At 40.0% G+C, this 23,815-nt stretch overlaps 1 protein-coding gene across 2 annotated transcripts in view; it reads right to left on the reverse strand.

Annotated features, from left to right (window-relative positions):
- The window catches only part of VSIG4 (V-set and immunoglobulin domain containing 4), a 53,132-nt gene extending 30,970 nt beyond the window's left edge, over nt 1-22,162 (reverse strand). Inside the window, exons 1-3 of one of the 2 annotated variants that reach the window (XM_049704619.1) lie at nt 21,964-22,090; nt 15,886-16,242; nt 14,839-15,120 (exon numbers count right to left, since the gene is read on the reverse strand). In XM_049704619.1, coding sequence (XP_049560576.1) covers nt 14,839-15,120; nt 15,886-16,242; nt 21,964-22,018 — 694 coding nt within the window. In that variant the 5' untranslated portion in view covers nt 22,019-22,090. Of the gene's footprint in view, nt 1-14,838; nt 15,121-15,885; nt 16,243-21,963 lie in introns of both variants that reach the window. The other variant, XM_004283545.3, reaches the window with a different exon arrangement.
- Between the last annotated feature and the right edge of the window lie 1,653 nt (nt 22,163-23,815).

Genomic DNA, 23,815 nt, shown 5'->3' on the forward strand with positions numbered 1-23,815 from the left:
TTGATAGGAATTGCACTGAATGTGTAGATTGCTTTGCGCAGTAGACTAATTTTCACAATGTTGATTCTTCCAATCCAAGAACATGGTATATCTCTCCATCTCCTTGTATCATCTTTAATTTCTTTCATCAGTGTTTTATAATTTTCTGCATACAGGTTTTTTGTTTCCTTTCGTAGGTTTGTTCCTAGATATTTTATTCTTTTTGTTACAATGGAAATAAAAACAAAAATAGACAAATGGGACCTAATGAAACTTCAAAGCTTTTGCACAGCAAAGGAAACCATAAACAAGACCAAAAGACAACCCTCAGAATGGGAGAAAATATTTGCAAATGAAGCAACTGACAAAGGATTAATCTCCAAAATTTATAAGCAGCTCATGCAGCTCAATACGAAAAAAATGAACAACCCAATCCAAAAATGGGTGGAAGACCTAAATAGACATTTCTCCAAAGAAAATATACAGATTGCCAACAGACACATGAAGGAATGCTCAACATCATTAATCATTAGAGAAATGCAAGTCAAAGCTACAATGAGATATCACCTCACACCAGTCAGAATAGCCATCATCAAAAAATCTACAAACAATAAATGCTGGAGAGGGTGTGGAGAAAAGCGTACCCTCTTGCACTGTTGGTGGGAATGTAATTTGATATAGCCACTATGGAGAACAGTATGGAGGTTCCTTAAAAACTACAAATAGAACTACCATACGACCCAGCAATCCCACTACTGGGCATGTACGCTGAGAAAACCATAATTCAAAAAGAGTCATGTACCAAAATGTTCATTGCAGCTCTATTTACAATAGCCAGGACATGGAAGCAACCTAAGTGTGCATCAACAGATGAATGGATAAAGAAGATGTGGCACATATATACAATGGAGTATTACTCAGCCATAAAAAGAAACAAAAATGAGTTATTTGTAGTGAGGTGCATGGATGTAGAGACTGTCATACAGAGTGAAGTAAGTCAGAAAGAAAAAGACAAATACCGTATGCTAACACATATATATGGAATTTAAGAAAAAAATGTCATGAAGAACCTAGGGGTAAGACAGGAATAAAGACACAGACCTACTAGAGAATGGACTTGAGGATATGGGGAGGGGGAAGGGTGAACTGTGACAGGGCAAGAGAGAGGCATGGACATATATATGCTAACAAACGTAAGGTAGATAGCTAGTGGGAAGCAGCCGCATGGCACAGGGATATCAGCTTGGTGCTTTGTGACCGCCTGGAGGGGTGGGATAGGGAGGGAGGGAGATGCAAGAGGGAAGAGACATGGGAACATATGTATATGTATAACTGATTCACTTTGTTATAAAGCAGAAACCAACACACCATTGTAAAGCAAATATACCCCAATAGAGATGTTAAAAAAGAAAGATACATGTACCCCCATGTTTATTGCAGCATCATTTACAATTGCCAAGACATGGAAAGAACCTAAATGTCCATCAACAGATAAATGGATTAAATAAGACGTGAGAAGAATGGAATGACATAGAAACAAAGTTTTTATATGCTATTGAAATTAAGTTGACATGAATTCCACCTAGATTGTAGTAAATTAAGAATTAATGGTAATCCCCATAGTAACCACCAAGAAAATAACCAAAAATATATATGGAAGAAACAACAGAGGAACTACATAGTACACTATATTATATTTATTTACTACCAAAGACAGAAGTAATGAAGGAATAAAGGAATGAGAAAAGACAATATATATAGCAAGCTGGCAGACATAAACCCTACCTTACCAGCATTTACATTAAATGTAAATAGCTTAAATTCTCAAATTTAGAGACTGGCAGAATGGATAACAAAACACAATTCAACTATAAGCTATGTATATGTATGATTCAAAAGACACAAATAGTTTGTAAGTAAAAGAATGGAAAAAATATGCCATGCAAATAGTAACCAAAATAGAGCTGGAGTAGCTATACTAATATCAAACAAAATAGACTTAAAACCAAAAAGTGTTATTAGAGAAAGAGAATCACATTTTATAATTATAAAAGGATCAATCAATCATAAGACATTACAATTATAAATATATATGCTCTTAACAACAGAGCCCCAAAACACATGAATCAAACAGTGACTGAATTTTTTGGAGAAATAGACAATTAAACAATAATAGCTTGAGATTCGAATACTACACTTTGAAGTTTGGATAGAACAATTAGAAAAAAGATGAACAAGGACATCATAGAACTGAACAATACTGTTAACCAATAGACCTAACAGACAGATACAGAACACTCTACAAAGCAACGGAATACACTTACTTTTCAAGTACGTATGGAACATTATCCAGAATAGACCATATGTTAGGCCATAAAATAAGTCTCAATAAACTTGAAACAATTGTAATAATGCATCACAATAAAATAAAATTAGAAACAAATAACAGAAGGAAATTAGGGAGATTAAAAAATATGTGGAGATTAAATAACATACTTCTAAATAACCAGTGGGTTAAATAAGAAGTCATTAGGAAATTAGAAAATACTTTCAGATGATTGAAGATAAAAACACAGCATACCAAAACTTATTGGATGCAGTGAAAACAGTACTCAGGGTTCAGATGTAAATACCTACATCAGAGAATAAGAAAGGTTCCTGATAATAATTTAATCTTCCACCTTAAAAATAAAATTAAAAATAGAAGAGAAAACTAAACAGAAAACAAAGCAGATGGAAGAAAATAAATATTTAGCAGAGATAAATTAAATAGAAAATAGAAATCGATAGAGAAAATCAACAAAACCAAAATCTGGTTGTTGAAAAAGATCAATGCAATTGGCAAGCCTTTAGCAAGACCAACCTACAAAAGAAAGAGAGAGAGAGAGAGAGAGAGAGAGAGAGAGAAAGAAAGAAAGAAAGAAAGAAAGAAGAAAAAAAAAAAGCAGGCTCAAATTATTAAAATCTTTGATGAAAATGGGGACATATCTACTAACTTTGTAGAAGTAAACAGAATGACAAGGGAATACTATGAACAACCATATGACAGTGGATTAACTAAGATATAAACAACAAATTCCTAGAAATGCACAATCTACTGAAAGTGACTAAAGAAGAAATAGAAAATCAGAATAGGCAGAACTTTAACAAGTAAAAAGGTTGGATTGCTAATCAAACAACTTCAGATAAAGCAAAGGCTAGGCCCAGGTGGCTTCTCTGGTGATTTCTATAAAGGTGTTTTTTTTTTTTTAATGGCAACTCTTCACTAATTCTTTCAAAAAGTAGGTGTGGTAACACCTTCAAACTCAGTATATGAGACCAGTATTATCATGATACAAAAGCATAGAATGACATCAAAACAAAAGAAAACTAAGAACCAATATCCCTTATGAATATAGATGCAAAACTCCATAACAAAATACTAGCAAACCAAATCCAGCAGCATATTAAAAGGATTGTGCACCATGATTAATTTATCCCAGGAATGCAAGATTGGCTCAATATTTGAAAATGAGTCAAGGTAATGCAGTCTCTTAATAGAATAAGGACTAAAAGAAACACAAAATCATCTCAATAGACACAGAAAATGAACTTGACACAATCCAATTAACTTTTCATTATAAAAACACTCAACAAGCTAGGAAAAAAAGAAGTGGTCTCAAACCAATAAAGGGCATCTACGAAAATAAAGGCATCTATCATCATAATGGTGAAAGAAAGAATATTTTCCTGTAATATCAGAAACAAGTCAATTATTTCCATTCTTTCCATGCTTATTCACCATTGTACTGTAGATACTGGCCAGGAAAATTATGCCAGAATAAGAAATAAAAGGCATCCAAATTGGAAAGAAAGGAATAAAATTATTCCTATTTTCAGATGACAAAATCATATATAGAAAAGCCACAAGAATCCACAAAACAGGAGGGAAGATGGCGGAAGAGTAAGTCGCAGAGATCACCTTCCTCCCCTACAGATACAGCAGAAATACATCTACACGTGGAACAACTTCTACAGAACACCTACTGAATGCTGGCAGAAGACCTCAGACCTCCCAAAAGGGAAGAAAGTCCCCACGTACATGGGTAGGGCAAAAGAAAAAACAGAGACAAAAGGATAGGGATGGGACCTGCACCAGTGGGAGGGAGCCGTGAAGGAGGAAAGGTTTCCACACACTAGAAGCCCCTTCGCGGGCGGAGACTGTGGGTGGCAGAGGGGGGAAGCTTCGGAGCTGTGGAGGAGAGCACAGCAACAGGGGTGCGGAGGGCAAAGCGGAGAGATTCCCGCACAGAGGATCGGTGCCGACCGGCACTCACCAGCCCGAGAGGCTGGTCTGCTCACCCACCGGGATGGGTGGGGCTGGGAGCTGAGGCTTCAGCTTCGGTCAGAGCGCAGGGAGAGGACTGGGGTTGGCAGCGTGAACACAGCCTGCAGGGGGTTAGTGCACCATGGCTAGCCAGGAGGGAGTCCGGGGAAAAGTCTGGACCTGCCGAAGAGGCAAGAGATTTTTTCTTCTCTCTTTGTTTCCTGGTGTTCGTGGAGAGTGGATTAAGAGCACTGCTTAAAGGAGCTCCAGAGACGGGTGTGAGTCACGGATAAAAGTGCGGACCCCAGAGACGGGCATGAGATACTAAGGATGCTGCTGCCGCCACCAAGAAGCCTGTGGGCGAGCACAGGTCACTATCCACACCCCCTTCCGGGGAGCCTGTGCAGCCCACCACTGCCAGGGTCCCGGGATCCAGGGACAAATTCCCAGGGGGAGCACACAGCACGCCTCGGACTGGTGCAGCGTTACGCCGGCCTCTGCCACCGCAGGCTCTCCCCGCACTCCATGACCATCACCCGCCCTGGCCTGAGTGAGCCAGAGCCCCTGAAGCAGCTGCTCCTTTAACCCCGTCCTGTCTGAGTGAAGAACAGACGCCCTCCGGCGACCTACACGCAGAGGAGGGGCCAAATCCAAAGCTGAGCCCCAGGGAGCTGTGAGAAAAAAGAAGATAAAGGGAAATCTCTCCCAGAAGCCTCAGAAGCCGTGGATTAAAGCTCCACAATCAACTTGATGTACCCTGCATCTGTGGAATACATGAATAGACAACGAATAATCCCAAATTGAGGAGGTGGACTTTGAGAGCAAGAATTATGATTTTTTTGCCTTTTCCTTTTTCTGTGAGTGTGCATGTGTATGCTTCTGTGTGAGATTTTGTCTGTATAGCTTTGCTTCCACCATTTGTCCCAGGGTTCTATGCATCCGTTTTTTTTTTCAAAAATAATTTTTTATTTTAATAACTTTATTTTATTTTACTTTATCTTCTTTCTTCCTTTCTGTCTTTCTATCTTTCCTTCTTACCCTCCTTTAGACAACAAATCATCCCAAACTGAGGAGGTGGACTTTGAGAGCAAGTTTTATGATATTTTCCCCTTTTCCTCTTTTTGTGAGTGTGTATGTGTATGCTTCTGTGTGAGATTTTGTCTGTATAGCTTTGCTTCCACCATTTGTCCTACGGTTCTATCCGTCCGTTTTTTAAAAAATTATTTTTCTTAATAATTATTTTGTATTTTAATAACTTTATTATATTTTATCTTATTTTATTTGATTTTACTTTATTTTCTTTCTTTATTTCTTTTTTTATCCTTCCCTCCTTCCTTTCTTCCTCCCTCCCTCCCTCCCTCCTTTCTTTCTCTCTTTCCTCCTTTCTTTCTACTTCTACTAATTAGTTTTTTTCTACTTTTTCTCCCTTTTATTCTGAGCTGCGTGGATGAAAGGCTCTTGGTGCTGCAACCTGGAGTCAGTGCTGTGCCTCTGAGGTGGGAGAGCCAACTTCAGGACACTAGTCCACAAGAGACCACCCAGCTCCACATAATATCAAACAGCGAAAATCTCCCAGACATCCCCATCTCAACACCAGCACACAGCTTCACTCAACAACCAGCAAACTACAGTGCTGGACACCCTATGCCAAACAACTAGCAAGACAGGAACACAATCCCACCCATTAGCAGAGAGGCTGCCTAAAATCACAATAAGTGCACAGACACCCCAAAACACCCCACCAGACGTGGACCTACCCAGCAAAAAGAAAAGATCCAGCTTCATCCACCAGAACACAGGCACTAGTCCCCTCCACCAGGAAGCCTACTCAACCCACTGAACCAACCTTAGCCACTGGAGAGAGACACCAATAACAGCGGGAACTACGAACCTGCAGCCTGCAAAGAGGAGACCCCAAACACAGTAAGATAAGCAAAATGAGAAGACAGAGGAAAACACAGCAGATGAAGGAGCAAGATAAAAACCCACCAGAGCTAACAAATAAAGAGGAAATGGGCGGTCTATCTGAAAAACAATTCAGAATAATGATAGTAAAGATGATCCAAAATCTTGGAAATAGAATAGACAAAATGCAAGAAACATTTAATAAGGACCTAGAAGAACTAAAGATGAAACAAACAATGATGAACAACACAATAAATGAAATAAAAAATACTCTAGATGGGATCAATAGCAGAATAACTGAGGCAGAAGAATGGATAAGTGACCTGGATGACAAAATAGTGGGAAAAAAATTGTGCAGAGCAGAATAAAGAAAACAGAATGAAAAGACCTAAGGACAGTCTCAGAGACTTCTGGGACAATATTAAATGTACCAACATTCGAATTATATGGGTTCCAGAAGAAGAAGAGGAAAAGAAAGGGACTGAGAAAATATTTGAAGAGATTGTAGTTGAAAACTTCCCTAATATGGGAAAGGAAATAGTTAATCAAGTCCAGGAAGCACAGAGAGTCCCATAAAGGATAAATCCAAGGAGAAATATGTCAAGACACATTTAATCAAACTGTCAAAATTTAAATACAAAGAAAACATATTAAAAGCAGCAAGGGAAAAATAACACACAAGGGAATCCCCATAAGGTTAACTGCTGATCTTTTAGCAGAAGCTCTGCAAGCCAGAGGGGAGTGGCAGGACATATTTAAAGTGATGAAGGAGAAAAACCTGCAACCAAGATTACTCTACACAGCAAGGATCTCATTCAGTTTTGATGGAGAAATGAAAACCTGTACAGACAAGCAAAAGCTGAGAGAGGTCAGCACCACCAAACCAGCTTTAAACCAAATGCTAAAGGAACTTCTCTAGGCAGGAAACACAAGAGAAGGAAAAGACCTATAATAACAAACCCAAAACAATTAATAAAATGGGAATAGGAACATACATATCTATAATTACCTTAAATATAAAAGGACTAAATGATCCCACCAAAAGACACAGAATGGCTGAATGGATACAGAAACAAGACCCATATATTTGCTGTCTACAAGAGACCCACTTCAGACCTACAGACACATACAGCCTGAAAGTTAGGGGATGGAAAAAGTTATTCCATGCAAATGGAAACCACAAGAAGGCTAGAGTAGCAATTCTCATATAAGACAAAATAGACTTTAAAATAAAGACTATTAGAAGAGAGAAAGAAGGACACTACATACTGATCAAAGGATCGATCCAAGAAGAAGATATAACAATTGTAAATATTTATACACCCAACATAGGAGCACCTCAATACATCAGGCAAATACTAACAGCCATAAAAGGAGAAATTGACAGTAACACATTCATAGGAAGGGATTTTAACACCCCACTTTCACCAATGGACAGATCATCCAAAATGAAAACAAATAAGGAAACACAAGCTTTAAATGATACTTTAAGCAAGATGGACTTAATTGATATTTATAGGACAGTCCATCCAAAAACAACAGAATACACATTTTTCTCAAGTGCTCATGGACCATTCTCCTGGGTAGATCATATCTTGGGTCACAAATCAAGCCTTGGTATATTTAAGAAAATTGAAATTTTATCAAGTATCTTTTCCAACCACAATGCTATGAGACTAGATATCAATTACAGGAAAAGATCTGTAAAGAATACAAACACATAGAGGCTTAACAATACACTACTTAATAACGAAGTGATCACTGAAGAAATCAAAGAGGAAATCAAAAAAATACCTAGAAACAAATGACAATGGAGACACGATGACCCAAAACCTACGGGTTGCAGCAAAAGCAGTTCTAAGAGGGAAGTTTATAGCACTACAATCCTACCTTAAGAAACAGGAAACATCTCGAATAAGCAGCCTAACCTTGCACCTAAACCAGTTAGAGAAAGAAGAACAAAAGAACCCCAAAGTTACCAGAAGGAAAGAAAGCATAAAACCAGATCAGAAATAAATGAAAAAGAAATGAAGGAAATGATAGCAAAGATCAATAAAACTAAAAGCTGGTTCTTTGAGAAGATAAACAAAATTGATAAACCATTAGCCAGACTCATCAAGAAAAAAAGGGAGAAGACTCAAATCAATAGAATTAGAAATGAAAAAGGGCAAGTAACAACAGACACTTCACAAATACAAAAGATCATGAGAGATTACTACAAACAACTCTATGCCAATATAATGGACAACCTGGAAGAAATGGACAAATTCTTAGAAATGCACGACCTGCCAAGACTGAATCAGGAAGAAATAGAAAATATGAACAGACCAATCACAAGCACTGAAGTTGAAACTGTGATTAAAAATCTTCCAACAAACAAAAGCCCTGGACCAGATGGCTTCACAGGCGAATCCCATCAAACATTTAGAGAAGAGCTAAGACCTATCCTTCTCAAACTCTTCCAAAATATAGCAGAGGGAGGAACACTCCCAAACTCATTCTACGAGGCCACTGTCACCTTGATACCAAAACCAGAAAAGGATGTCACAAAGAAAGAGAACTAGAGGCCAATATCACTGATGAACATCGATGCACAAATCCTCTACAAAATACTATCAAAGAGAATCCAACAGCACATTGAAAGGATCATACACCATGATCAAGTGGGGTTTATTCCAGGAATGCAAGGATTCTTCAATATACGCAAATTAATCAATACGCAAACAATATGGTGTATATGATACACCACATTAACAAACTGAAGGAGAAAAACCATATGATCATCTCAAGAGATGCAGAGAAAGCTTTTGACAAAATTCAACACCCATTTATGATAAAAACCCTGCAAAATGTAGGCATAGCGTGAACTTTCCTCAACATAATAAAGGCCATATATGACAAACCCACAGCCAACATCGTCCTCGATGGTGAAAACCTGAAAGAATTTCCACTAAGATCAGTAACAAGACAAGGTGGCCCACTCTCACCACTCATATTCAATAAAATTTTGGAAGTTTTAGCCACTGCAATCAGAGAAGAAAAAGAAATAAAAGGAATCCACATTGGAAAAGAAGAAGTAAAGCTGTCACTGTTTGTAGATGACATGATACTATACATAGAGAATCCTAAAGATGCTACCAGAAAACTACTAGAGCTAATCAATGAATTTGGTAAAGTAGCAGGATACCAAATTAATGCACAGAAATCGCTGGCATTCCTATGCCAGGAATAGGATGAAAAATGATTTTTCATCACTAATGATGAAAAATCTGAAAGTGAAATCAAGAAAACACTCCCATTTATCATTGCAACAAAAAGAATAAAATATCTAGGAATAAACCTACCTGAGGAGACAAAAGACCTGTATGCAGAAAAGTATAAGACACTGATGAAAGAAATTAAAGATGATACAAATAGATGGAGAGATACACCATGTTCTTGGATTGGAAGAATCAACATTGTGAAAATGACTCTACTACCCAAAGCAATCTACAGATACAATGCAATCCCTATCAAACTACCACTGGCATTTTTCACAGAACTAGAACAAAAAAATTCACAATTTGTATGGAAACACAAAAAACTCCGAATAGCCAAAGCAATCTTGAGAACGAAAAATGGATCTGGAGGAATCAGGCTCCCTGACTTTAGACTATACTAGAAAGCTACAGTAATCAAGACAGTATGGTACTGGCACAAAAACAGAAAGATAGTTCAGTGGAACAGGATAGAAATCCCAGAGATAAACCCACACACATATGGTCACCTTATCTTTGATAAAGGAGGCAGGAATGTACAGTGGAGAAAGGACAGCCTCTTCAATAAGTGGTTCCGGGAAAACTGAACAGGTACATGTAAAAGTATTAGATTAGATCACTCCCTAACACCATACACAAATATAAACTCAAAATGGATTAAAGAACTAAATGTAAGGCCAGAAACTATCAAACTCTTAGAGGAAAACATAGGCAGAACACTGTATGACATAAATCACAGCAAGATCCATTTTGACCCACCTCCTAGAGAAATGGAAATAAAAACAAAAATAAACAAATGGGACCTAATGAAACTTCAAAGCTTTTGCACAGCAAAGGAAACCTTAAACAAGACCAAAAGACAACCCTCAAAATGGGAGAAAATATTTGCTAATGAAGCAACTGACAAAGGATTAATTTCCAAAATTTATAAGCAGCTCATACAGCTCAATAACAAAAAAACAAGCAACCCAATCCAAAAATGGGCAGAAGACCTAAACAGACATTTCTCCAAAGAAGATATACAGACTGTCAACAAAAACATGAACGAATGGTCAACATCATTAATCATTAGAGGAATGCAAGTCAAAGCTACAATGAGATATCACCTCACACCAGTCAGAATAGCCATCATCAAAATATCTAGAAACAGTAAATTCTGGAGAGGGTGTGGAGGAAAGGGAACACTCTTACACTGCTGGTGGGAATGTGAATTGTTATAGCCACTATGGAGAACAGTATGGATGTTCCTTAAAAAACTACAAATAGAACTACCATATGACCCAGCAATCCCACTACTGAGCACATACCCTGAATAAACCATAATTCAAAAAGAGTCATGTACCAAAATGTTCATTGCAGCTCTATTTACAATAGTCAGGAGATGGAAGCAACCTAAGGGTCCATCATCGGAAATGAAAATGTGGCACATATATACAATGGAATATTACTCAGCCATAAAATGAAACGAAATTGAGCTATTTGTCATGAGGTGGCTAGACCTAGAGTCTGTCATACAGAGTGAAGTAAGTCCGAACGAGAAAGACAAGTACCGTATGCTAACACATATATATGGAATTTAAGAAAAAATAATATCATGAAGAACCTTGGGGTAAGACAGGAATAAAGACACAGACCTACTAGAGAATGGACTTGAGGATATGGGGAGGGGGAAGGGTAAGCTGTGACAAAGCGAGAGAGGCATGGACATATATACACTACCAAACGTAAGGTAGATAACTAGTGGGAAGCAGCTGCATATCACAGGGAGATCAACTCGGTGCTTTGTGACAGCCTGGAGGGGTGGGATAGGGAGGGTGGGAGGGAGGGAGATGCAAGAGATATGGGAACGTATGTATATGTATAACTGATTCACTTTGTTATAAAGCAGAAACCAACACACCATTGTAAAGCAATTATACTCCAAGAAAGATGTAATATGTATAAATAAATATATAAATAAATAAATAAGTATATATATATATATATATATATATATATATATGTAAAGAAATTATGCCTCCTATAAACAAGAAACCAAAGTGGTTATCTAGGGGTCTGGTTTTCAATGTTTTATATAAAAAAAATGAATCCGCAAAACAATGATTAGAGCTAATAAATGAGTTTAGCAAGATTGCAGGATATAAGTTCAATATACAAATATCTGTTGTATTTCTGTATGCTAGCAATGAACAATCCAAAATTAAATTTAAGAAAATAATTTTAGAATAAAAGCCTCCCAAATTGGAATGGAAGAAGTAAAATTTTCACTATTTGAAGATAGACGTGATACTATATAAAGACAAACCTAAAGACCACCAAAAGTCTTTTAAAACTAATAAATGAATTCAGTAAAATAACAGGACACAAAATCAATATACAGAAATTTGTGGCATTTCTACATACTAATAATGAACTATCAGAAAGACAAATGAAGAAAATAATCCAATTTATAGTTGTATCAAAAATGTAAAATACTTAGGAAAAAATTTAACCAAGATGGTGAAAGACCTGTACACTGAAAACTGTAAGACACTGATGAAAGAAATTGAAGACATAAATAATTGGAGAGATATCCCATTTTTATTGATTGGAAGAAGTAGTATTGCTAAAATGTCTATACTATCCAAAACAATCTACAGATTTGATGCAATCCTTGTCCCAATTCCAATGGCATATTTCCCAGAACTAAAACAAATAATTCTAAAATTTGTGTGGAACCACAAAAAATGCAGAATAACCTAAAACAATCTTGAGGAAGAACAAAGCTGGAGGCATCACAGTCCCTGATTTCAAACTATACTACAAAGCTGTAGTAATCAAAAGAGTATGTTGCTGGCACAAAGACAGACACACAGATCAATGGAACAAAATTGAGAGCCCATAAATAAACTCACACTTATATGGACAATTAATTTATGACAAAGGAGCAAAGATGTGAATAAAGATATCTTGGGTTTTGGAGATTTGGAAGTGATGACTCCAGTTTACGAAGTTATGTTGTGCTAAATAGGGAGAGACAGCCAGTGAAAACTACCATTTTTAGTAGGTTGGTAGTGGCCATAGGAGAGAGGTGGTGTGGCAGATGAAGAAAACGTTTATTTTTTATTATTTTTAATTTTTTTGCGGAACGCAGGCCTCTCACTGTTGTGGCCTCTCCCATTGTGGGGCACAGGCTCCGGAAGCGCAGGCTCAGCAGCCATGGCTCACAGGCCCAGCCGCTCCGCAGCATGTGGGATCTTCCCGGACCGGGGCACGAACCCGTGTCCCCTGCATCGTCAGGCAGACTCTCAACCACTGTGCCACCAGGGAAGCCCGAAAACATTTTTTAAAATAACATATATATGTATGTTATTTACATATATATGTATATTAGGCTTACATTATACATATATTATACATACATACATACACACACACGTACATACATACATTTTAGGCTTATGTAGAGGATAATGGGTGAAGCAGGGAGTTGGAGTAGTTGAGGTAAAGAGCTGAGGTAGAAGGTTTACTGTGGAGAGAAGAAAGACACATCTTACTCTGAGCCAAGAGAGAATAGGCAGGGAAATGTCAAAGTAGAGAGGGTGGTTGATAGAATTCACATCTGAGGGCAGGGGTCTGGGTCTTCTCAAAGAAGGAGAAGGTGACCTCATCTTCTGGGAGCAGGGCTGGGGACATGAGATAAGGCAGAAAGTATTCTGAATAGCTGTTATAAGGAATGGAACATAGATGAGCAAATTGATTGGCATACAGCATGGGGACAGGCAGTTGATGTCACAGAGCATGAAACTAAAGTGGCATCAATGCATCTCTGCTTTTTCCAGAATTAAGGAACATCACAGAGGGTGAGGGGATGGATGAGGAGCTGAGAGCTATGTAGGACAGAGATGAAACAAGTGACCAGACTCATGGGACCAGGTTGAGGTGCAAAAGAGGCAGGTAGAGGAAGCCAAGAGATAGTAGCTTGGCTTAGAGAACAGGGAAGGGTGTAACTTCTCTGAGCCTCAATTTCCTTATCTGTCAGAGAGCTCAATTGTGAGCACTGCCTAACAGCTCTGTGACCTGTGAACATGGACTAGATAAGGAATAGACAGGCTGATTAGTTGTGAGCAAGATCCTCCCCAGATGGACTAGAAACAAACTCAGAAAGGTGAGAATGTTCAACTTGTCCCTTTATGAAGTACACATTCTTGAACTTTCTGGCCATGTCTTGCTCTCTCTGCTTGACCAGATTATCGACTCTCAGAGAACTGGGCCAGTGTCCATATAATTCTCTCAGAATGAGACTGCCCTTATTCCCACCTAAACTAACAGACCAAATCCTACAGCACACACATCCTCATTACAATTCAATTTTGGGAAACAAATCCTTGCAGGCGAAACAGGAGTCTCAAACCAACATCAGTCTCCTAACCCAAGTGGAAGGAGACAGTTTGTTCACTTTTGTTATACAGAGTTGGCCTCAGAGGATAATAATTTTCAGGTGGCTCTGAGGATAATCTCCTAAAGGCAGTTAGTACTCAACATGTTTTTGGAAATAGAAACCTTATTGAAATAAGTATCTTTCCTTCCAAGGAGATTTCTTGAAAGGTAACAAGACTCATTTGGACATATCACTGCTGAGCTGATCACTTAAATCCCAGCCTACAATCTTTATGTAAACAGTTTGTAGTATTCCCAAATAATTCTTTAATAAATAATCTGACCTTGATTAAGCATAGTCAATCTTCATCGAGACTTCAACCAGAACTTGCATTTGGCTTTAGGAAAAAAGAGGGGGGGGATTTAAAGAAACTATGCAGAGATCTGGGCTTTATTTCATAAAGCAAAACCAAACAAAATCAACCAAAAAAATAACAACAAAAAACACACCAAACAAAACACAACAAAAAGAAACAAACAAAAAGTATCCCGAAGGGTGCCCAGGAGCTGGTATAGGTTCCACCATGAGAGGCAATCAGACATAGTGGAAAGAGCATGAAATCTGAGTACAAATACTGCCTTGAACTTCCAAGCTCTGAGCCCCTGGACAAGTAGGTTTCCCTTCCTGACTTTTAGTTTCCTCTTCTGTAAAATAAGGGTATCTCATGAGATATTTGTGGGATTCAATGAGAAGACATGTGCCGACTTCTTGTGCATTGTATCTGGCAAATAAATGTACCAGTAAATGTCACTTTTCCCTTTACCATTTTCATCTACTTAACCTACAACATGACAGGCATTGTCTCCACCCCTATTGTCCCCAGTGCAGAATTTTTTCTTTGTGATTGAACAACCCAGGACTCCCTTCCCACCCTGCCCCAACTTCTCTTCTCTGGAATAAAGACATATACTGACGTATCTCTGGAACAAGGTAGTCCATTGAAATGCTCACCAGGAAAGAGAATTGCTCACCTTTGACCACAAACTTCACAGTGTCACTGTGCTGCTCAGAGCCTAACCAGCCCTTGGCAGTACAGAAATAGGAGCCTGAGTCTGTCACCACTGCAGGCTTGAAGAGTAAGGTACTCAAGACTCCTACTTTGATGGGTTCTTGGTTGTTAGTCTGTTCCTTGTACCAAACATAACTGATGGGAGGAGAACCCCGAGCCTGGCATTGAAGGCTAATTCTCATTCCCTGGGGTACCATGAAGCCATAGCCACTGCCAGTCGTCACTGTGGGCTTGGAAACAGAAACTGCAAAGGGAAGACAAGAGAGGAGGCTCTGAGAAGTTACAAGGGTATGGGAACACAAGGCTGAGTCATCCCTGCTGAGTCTAGGGGTATGAATATATCTGCAAAGGGAACTAAAAGGGACTCCTGACATGGGGAGGAAAAAGGGAATAGGACAACTTAAATAAAAAGAACTTCTTTTTGGAAGATTAGGTACCATTTTGGATTATCTGGGGATTTGGGTTATCTGGAGTTAAAACAATCAACTGACTAAAAACAACAACAACAACAAACAGGCTTTGTTGTTGTTGTTTTGCTCAAGTAGAGTTTTTGGATTATATGCAGTTTGGGATTACCAGGGGTCAGAACTCTGTAAAATTGTCAAGCCAGTTAAGCTTATCTTGACTAATCCATGCATTCCTTTTCCCAGAGTTTCTCTGCCAGCATCTATCCACTCTCCAATATCCTGATCAGATACTCATTTTTATGGATTTTAAGACTCAGAGTCCAAGGAAGCAATCAGGCTATCGATGCAGGAATTTCTGGGACACTTGAAGGGGTAGAGATTTGAAGGCCAGAAAGCCTTCCTAACATTTATTAAATTCTGCCACGAGAGTGATATCACTGAGGATGCTCTGCCTGTCCACTTCCTCTGATTAGCACATATAACTGAAGAGAGACTATGTAAATGTAAACAGAGGTCTCTGGGTTTCTCAGGGTTTTCTAGGATTACAGTCCTCTCTCAGGTTTTTGCTTACCAGTACTTTCCTAACACCCACAGTGACTCACGTTTCTGGACACGGAGTTCAATGATCTTATCTCTCACGACTTGCTTGCCATTAGGGGTCTGCCAAGTGACTTCACATGTGTAGTGGCTCCGGTCATCCATCTCCAGGGTATTCAGTTGGAGGGACACATCTCCTGGAACCTTGTCGTTTACATGCAGGCGGCCCCGGTACTTTGCTTGCTGGATATGGTCTCCAGAAGCGTCACGTAAAAAGATGGTGACTGGGTCTGAGCCACGTTCTACCAGCCACTTTACCAAGACTTGTGTATAGCCTTGCAGAGGACCATAGGTGCAGGGAATATTTACATCCCCTTTCCAAGGCCCTGTCACACTCTCAGGCACTTTCAGGATGGGATGGCCTGAAGAGGGGGAACAGAAGAAGGAAGCAGACACAGATGGCACACCCACCTGGGTGCTAAGATGGCAATGGCAGAGAGGCTTTTGAGAAACACAGCCTTAACTCATAGTTTCAGATTTCCCATGCCCTTTTGTTCTCTGCCAGCCCTCCCATCAATCAGAACCAGTCCTTAGAAGGAAAGCCCTTAAGGTTGTTTAGCTCTTGTGAGTTTCAAGTCCTTTCCCTGTCACTGCCTTGCTGTGAGGTGACCCTGGGTAAGTCACCTTTCACCATGGAGGACCCATTTTCTTTGTATATAATGTAGAGAATCTGAATGGAATGATCTCTAACGATTCTACAAACTCTAACATTCTGTAAATCCATGAAAGATACGTCTTTCAACATTTTGCAAAAGAAGTGTGGAAGCAAATGCTGAGCAGTTGGGTCTGGGCTATTTTACTGTATGTAATTATGTACCTGGAGAAATGTGGTGGCTTCAAGGCTCAGAAAGAAAGGGCTATCTGCCCCACTAATTCTCCATTGCTCCTTCAGAAAGGCTCAGATTGGGTCCTTAGACTAAAGCTCTTTTCTGGAAGGGAGGAAAGAGGCAGACAAAGGACAATTTTGAGGGTGGAAACTTGTGTGAGATGCATTCCTGTTTAACAAAATCTTTAGTTATTGTTAAGTGTTAAACCTGTAATTTGTAAGCTTGACTTTTTTCTTCTGATTTCTATCCTTTCTTTGTTTATTTCCCTATTGGTTTCTCTGAGTTCTCAGCAAAGGTACATTGGAAAATTTCATCCTGAGGAGGAATGGAGATGAAAAGGTCTGGAGGGGAAAAAGTTCTGAGTATAATCCTAGAACTGGCTGTGGTAGGAATGATGGTAGGACCAAAGGGTGATTAATTCTTGGCTTGCTGGGAAAGGAAACTAAGGGGGGAAATTTGTGGGTGTTGAGAGAGCCACCACCTTCCATCAGCAGTTTCCATCCATAAGCTAATATCTTGAGGATTTTGTGTTTTATTTAACTGGGGTCAGGAGTGAGAGATTGTATTTAGATATGTCTTTATATCTCTCTCAGGAGAGGTTGTTTCAAAGTGTAAGCTATTGCTGAATAAAAACTTTTTATATAGCCTAGTATTCCCAGGCTTCAGTCAAGCAGATGGAAGTTGGGGTGGGGGCTAGCTCCCATAATGTATTGCCAAGTACCAGGGCTTCTATCAATGAGGTTACTAAAGTTTAGCCTTTGGCCTGTGCCCTCACCTGGGACTCTAGTACATAACCAGCATATTTTGGCCAAGATAAAAGCCTTGAATAAACAATAATAAATAAACATGGGTCCATGTTGCTAGGTCCACCACATTCTCTCTGGAGAGTTTCAAACTGGGCAGAGAGAAAAACTCAGATCCACAAATGGGAGCACAATACAGGCAGATTTTGGTTTTCCCTAAAAATGAATTTTGTAATTAATCAGAGCTGTCCATGATGGACTAAGCTGTCTAGGGCAAGTTCTGAGCTTTGTTTAGGTCTTGAACAGAATTATTCTTTAAGGTCTCTTCCAATCTTAGATGGTTCAGTGCTAATAGACTTAATGAAAGCATAAATTAAATAACTACATGTTCTAGCTGGTGGTAAGCTTTCACCAGGTAGTGGGTTTCACTGTGCTATTGACAGTTCCTGCCTCCATATGCATGCAGATACAGCTTATCATCGTCATGAGCACACATGCCCATATATATTTTTGCTCACCTGTAAGCACAAGCATACCAGCCTTAAGCCCCTTGAAAACCATTTGACCCTTTCAGTTTAATCTTTCTCCAGCCCTCCCAAATATCCTTCTCCAACTCTGAAAAGTATTCTCATACTTCCCTTCCTTCTAGGGCAACAAAACAGCATTTTGCTGTGGGGACAGCTGGAGCAGCCAAAAATGCCTGTCTGTGAATATATATGTTTTCCCTTTGACATAGGGGGGCTGCAAGGCCTGTCATGCATTACTCTCTCTGGAAACTTGCTGGAGATTCTCACATAGCTCACTCTGGTCTGTCAAAAATATGGGCAGTCAGTCCCAATTTCCCAGTCTCACTTCTAGAAGTGGGTCAGGCTTCACTTCTCCATCCCAGAATAGGAGAGTGGGGCGTAGTTAGTAACAAGACATCCAAGAATGGCATATTTTCCCCCTTTTACTCTTTTTCTTCCCTTCTCCTTTATTCCTTTCACCCATTATTCCATCTTGCTCCTATTACTCCTCCTTTTTCTTCTTGTTCTTCTCTCCTCTTATTCTTCCTGTTTCATCAGTAGCATGAAGAGACAGTGTATGGTAGGCACAGGGTATCACAAGAAAGAGGACAATGTACCATTCCTCATGTACCCTGACCTCCAAAATGAAGGTAACTTCAATAGCATAGGTTTTTACTTTCCAACTCTTCCTCTGGTGCACAAAGAGCCTAGAGAAACACTGAGTAGGAGCACTGCACCTAGTGAGATCAGGAGGACAGTGAAGGACTGCATGATGTAGTAAGAAGAGTAACACCAATCTAAGTTTAAGGTCTGCCTTACCATATATCTCTCTGTGTGACCTTGGGTAAATTGCTAAGCCTGACTGAGTTTTAGGTCATTATCAGCAAAATAGAGGTAATAGTAAACCTTCCATGGAGTGTTATTATGATGATAAAATGAGCTCATAAGTGTGAAAGCACCTAGCATAATGGCTGGCATTCAGTAGGTGTGGGATAAATGCTAGTCCTGTCCCATGCCTCAAAAGAAACTTCACATATTTGTATTGATTCTTCTTATCCTAGAAATCCTCAATACGTCTTACCCACGGTGGACAGATTCATTAGATTGGATCATTGTCTGCTTTAATAATGACCTGAAGGAGAAGTTAATACATGAGAAAGTAAGGAGTTTGCCTTTCCATTCTGCTGGGACCTACCAAGTTATGGGTAGGTAATAGGTCATCCCTGGGTTATAAGGAAACCAGAGAGGACACTTTAGCGACAGGACTGGCTTGGCAGCCAATGTGAAATGTTGGCCAAATTAAACAATACTCCTGACTTTCCTGGAAGATTGGGTAGAGGAAAATCTATTTCAGGAAAGTCCCAACTCTTAGGGGGATGCTCTGCCCATTATGGATCTATGCAGACCACCAAATGGTGAGGTACTTGGTACAACAGGGTTTGAAGTATCAGGCAGGAGAGAATTCGGAGACTTCCAGTATGGCATAGCTCAAAGGGCTTTTAGAAACCACTTAGTCACACTCTCTCACGGTACATGTGGACAAGCTGAGGCCCAGAGAGAGAAAGTTGCTTACTCAAAGTCACACAGAGAGCAGGAGCAAAGCTTGGCCTGGAGGCCTAGAATGAAGTCTTTCAGCTCCTACACCGCCTTTTTACTTTTTAAACTGATTAATCCACCAGCCACAACAGAAACCAGCAACCCCTTATCTGGGCCTATTTGACATGGTTTAATGGGTGTTATCCTAGGGCTAGATAATATCCTCCTGACTTCCTGAAAAGTAATTCCCCCATCTGCCAGCTGCTTCCTGAGAAACCTTTCCCAGAACTTCAGAGCTTAGCTCTCCTCCCTCATGGAAGGATTGAATTTCCTGCAAATATTGCATCCCCTCAGAAGAAAGAAAAGGGCTGAGCATGGACTCAAAGGGCTTTGTTGAAAAAAGTTTTGGCTTGAGAAAGAACGCATATTACTGAGGCCCACTCTGGTCCTGGGACCTGGACTTTGAAAATCAAAGTTCTGTGGTCTGTGTGATGATACTAAATCAAGAAAAGGCCTAGTTTGGGGTATGTGGCCCCTTTTATGAGATCCATTATGGGTCCCATCTTGAATTTTCCTTCTCCCATCATTAAACAAAGATGGTGAGATCTTCCAATGACCCTGCACCTCTGTGTTTGGCCTCTCTCCCCCTCTTGGGATGCTTCCTCAAAAGAGGATTAGCTAAGATAATAGGTATTTATAAAATGTTTATAGTTTTTATAAAATGCAAATATTAGGACTTATTTTTATTGTGATTATTTCAACATATGTCTTAGATCTAGAGGCTTTTTAGAAGTTAAGCCACAGTCTTACAGATCTGTCCAGCTGACAGGATCTTCTAAGGCCAGCCAAGCTGATCTAACTATATAGATGGGTTGGGGATACTGAGATGAAGGGAGACAGAAAGCATTATTGGCCATTGAGTTTGTCCACAGTCTCAGGTCTGTGGTGTAAGACCCTCCATGCAAATGGAAGACCTGCTTCCAGGTCTAAAGGACCCTCACAGGCTGTGGAGGGAACATGCACACACACACATATACAAGTGATTTAAATTTAACATTTACAAAATGTTCCTCTGAGCTCCAGTCCTGCCTCTTTAATTCCCAGCTCAAATCAACAGATTTGGAGAAGGTAGAGTGGTGCACTCTAAAACATGTTAGATAGTGAAAATATTGTAGTTGTAGAAAGAACGGTAATTTTTAGGAACATTAACTCTGCTGCTAATGCTCTGTGCCCTGGAGCAAATTATTTTCCTTCTTGGGTGACTTAACTCAGTGTCTCTTTTCTAACTTTGAGGGTTCTAGAATTTAATGGGTCACAGAGCCCCAGGACAAGGTGGTTTAATCTGAGTCAGTTATGGAAAGTTGGGTTCTTTCTAACCACACAAAGCGCACCAAGTTAACACTCATCTAGTCTCTCCCTCTAAGAATATGGAATAAACAGGGGTGCATCAAAGAATCTTTTACCCTATCCTGGATTTCACTTAGCTATTATCAGGCTCAGTTTCCTAAAAAGGCTATTTCAATTTTCAGGGGTATAAATGAGGATGGAGTAAGACCCCACAAAATAATGCTACTATGGGATAGTCAATCCTCCTTTGGGGTATTTGTCCAGCATTAAGCCCCCACAAATAGCCCAGACAAACTGGGCTATGTCCACAGGGAAGTGAGATAACCCAGGAAGTGGTAAGAAACCAAGTTCTGTGAAGAACAGTTGAAGGAGCTAAGGCTGTTTAGCTTGGAGAAGAGATGAATCAAAGGGACATGGTTTCTGTCCTCAGGACTCTAAAGAGCTGTCACAGCATAGAGGGAGAAGATATATTATCTGTGTCTCCAAGAAACAGGGCTGGGGTTTTTGGATGGAAGCCACAGGGAATTTGATTTAGTTCAACACAAGGAAGAACTTTCTAACAGTTGAAGCTGCCTTTTTAGATGGTCTGGACAAGTAGTGAATTCTCAGTCACTGCAAGAATGTGAACAAATATTCTGAACACCTGTTCATAACAGTGAAATGTGGATCTAGGTTACTTCTAAGGTCTCATCTAGCTCCTGACAACATTACTTCTTTTGGGGGTTGTATACCTTAACAAGGATCAAAACCTGGTAGCATAGGGGTAAAGGTATAGTGGTAGAATTTAAGATGAAGGGCAACAGATTGGGGAGGGATTTGGGTGGCATTGGGCACATTTTTAATGCCCCTGAGATATGACAGGTACTAGAAAATCATGTGGATGTTTTCCGAGAGAGAATCCTTTCCAATTTCTACCCAAAATTATCTCCTAGCTTCTTCAATAGACTTCAACCTCCTCCCTTCCTTCTGCCAAAAGCTGAGAAAGCCGGGAGCATTGGCTGAGAACACTCACCTAGTCAGCAGGAGTAGGCTTTCCTCAGTAGGCGTTCAATCCCGCCTCTCCCCAACCCCCAGCTTTTTGCCTGTGCCAGCAGTGGCAGCCAGGCCCCCTTTTGCTACCTTACCATAGGTGACCACCAGTAGGTGGCGCAGGAGCAGTAGGCCCAGTAAGAGCTCCATCACAGCCAGAACCACTTCTGTCCTTTCTTCCAGCCTCCTGCTGTCAAAAAGACTTGAACTCCTGATGGCTGCCAGTGTCTGTGCCTGCTCACTTCCTTTTCTTCCCTATATCTCTCGCTCGGACTCCCAGTCCCATCTCAAATTCCCCTTCCTTCCCTATTTCAGCACAAGTCACATGAGCACACCCTTCCCTCCCCTGCCTGGGGTTGGAGGTTTAAGTGTGAGTGAAGCAATTCCTCCCCCTGCTAGACTATTGACTTGACTTTCCCTGGAGCCAATAGGGGTTTCTGGTCTTTGATCTCTCAAGCTGTGTTTACTTGTGTTTCCTCAACAAGATGAGGTTGAGGAATGACTTTTGGGAAGAGTCTGCTCCCTTCAGTATGGGAGTGTTTTCCTTTCTGGTGGGCCCAAGTAGAAAAGATCAACTTTGCTGGCCTATGCAATATTCAGCAGTCATAGAGTTAACCCCGTCTGTTCAGCGTATGCAAATAAAGAATGTTGGAGGTGGGTGCCTATGGGCCTCAGAATACAGAAATTAAGTTCATGAAAGACATTTTTATACACCAATGCTTAAATAATTTGTAAGCCCATGAGTAAGATGGTTATGAGGGAATATACCCCCATATCTCATATAGGGAAAGCTCTTTGAATTACTTTCTCCAATAGCTCTGCCTCTTTGGTGGTAAGGGTACACATTAGTTCCCATTACTGCTCACAAGGAATCTATTATTTATTTATTTTGTGGGAAAGTTAAGTCTAGCATCCAATGTACTTGCCAATTGACCTGAGTGGTACGCTCTATTAGGTTGATGTTTTCAGTGGCTTTCAATTGGTACATACCCCTGATCTGTGAGAGAGTGATATTAAGCCTTATGGGAAGCCTAATTACTTCTTTTCACAGGCCCAAGAGTGACTGTAAGTCCACCAGAAGTCTACCTCCAAGTTTGGCACTGACAACAATCCACTAATATTTGAAAATATAAACACTTCCAAAAGAAAAATACATCCAACAAATTCATACTGAAGTGTGGGTAACATCTGAATTTAGCTTTCTTTTTGATTAGAGGGATAGAGAGAACTTGGTTGGGGAGGCATGAGCTTTAAAGAGAGGGGGAGTGGGACTCCAAAGAGAGACATTATCTCCTCCACATGCTTGTCAAAGCATGTTTACATACAGATGATTTGGAGCTGTTCAAGGGCTAAGAGGAGACTTCAGATTTTCAGGCCCTGCCATTATCACAAGGAATTCTGTCAAGCCCCTCTGCCTCCCAGTTTCAATCCCACTTGTCTGGTTGTCCCTTGATTTTTGGTTACTTCATTCAGTCTACTTCACTGGAACTTCTAGTCATTCATTCCCATAGGGTCCTCACTCAGGGAACTCTGAACTTTGGAGAACTCTCCTATTGTATTTTCCAACCAACACCCTACCACACTACCACCATTCACATACAAACACACACTCACACACACACACACACACACACTCCTCTTCACCTATACAGTCTTTCCTGATGAAGAGCTGGAAGCCCATGCCCTCTTGGACTGGTGTCAATTTCTGTCTGGCCTGGTGATTGTATTTTTTAACTGCCTCTTGCCTCTTGTTAGGATCTCCTAGATCTGAAGATAAAGAAATATCCTCGAAAGCATGCACAGCATTTCTCTGGGGAAGACTTCCAGTCCTGCAGTGGGCTCAGTAACTGTTGAGCAAGAAGAACATTGAAGGTGAAATTAGGAAGCCCAGAGACAGGCCGGGCTCTGCATCTATTTCATTCTGAGACTTTAGACAAGTTAAATCTC

This window comes from Orcinus orca, chromosome X, assembly GCF_937001465.1.
Source record: "Orcinus orca chromosome X, mOrcOrc1.1, whole genome shotgun sequence".
NCBI classification, from domain to species: domain Eukaryota; kingdom Metazoa; phylum Chordata; class Mammalia; order Artiodactyla; family Delphinidae; genus Orcinus; species Orcinus orca.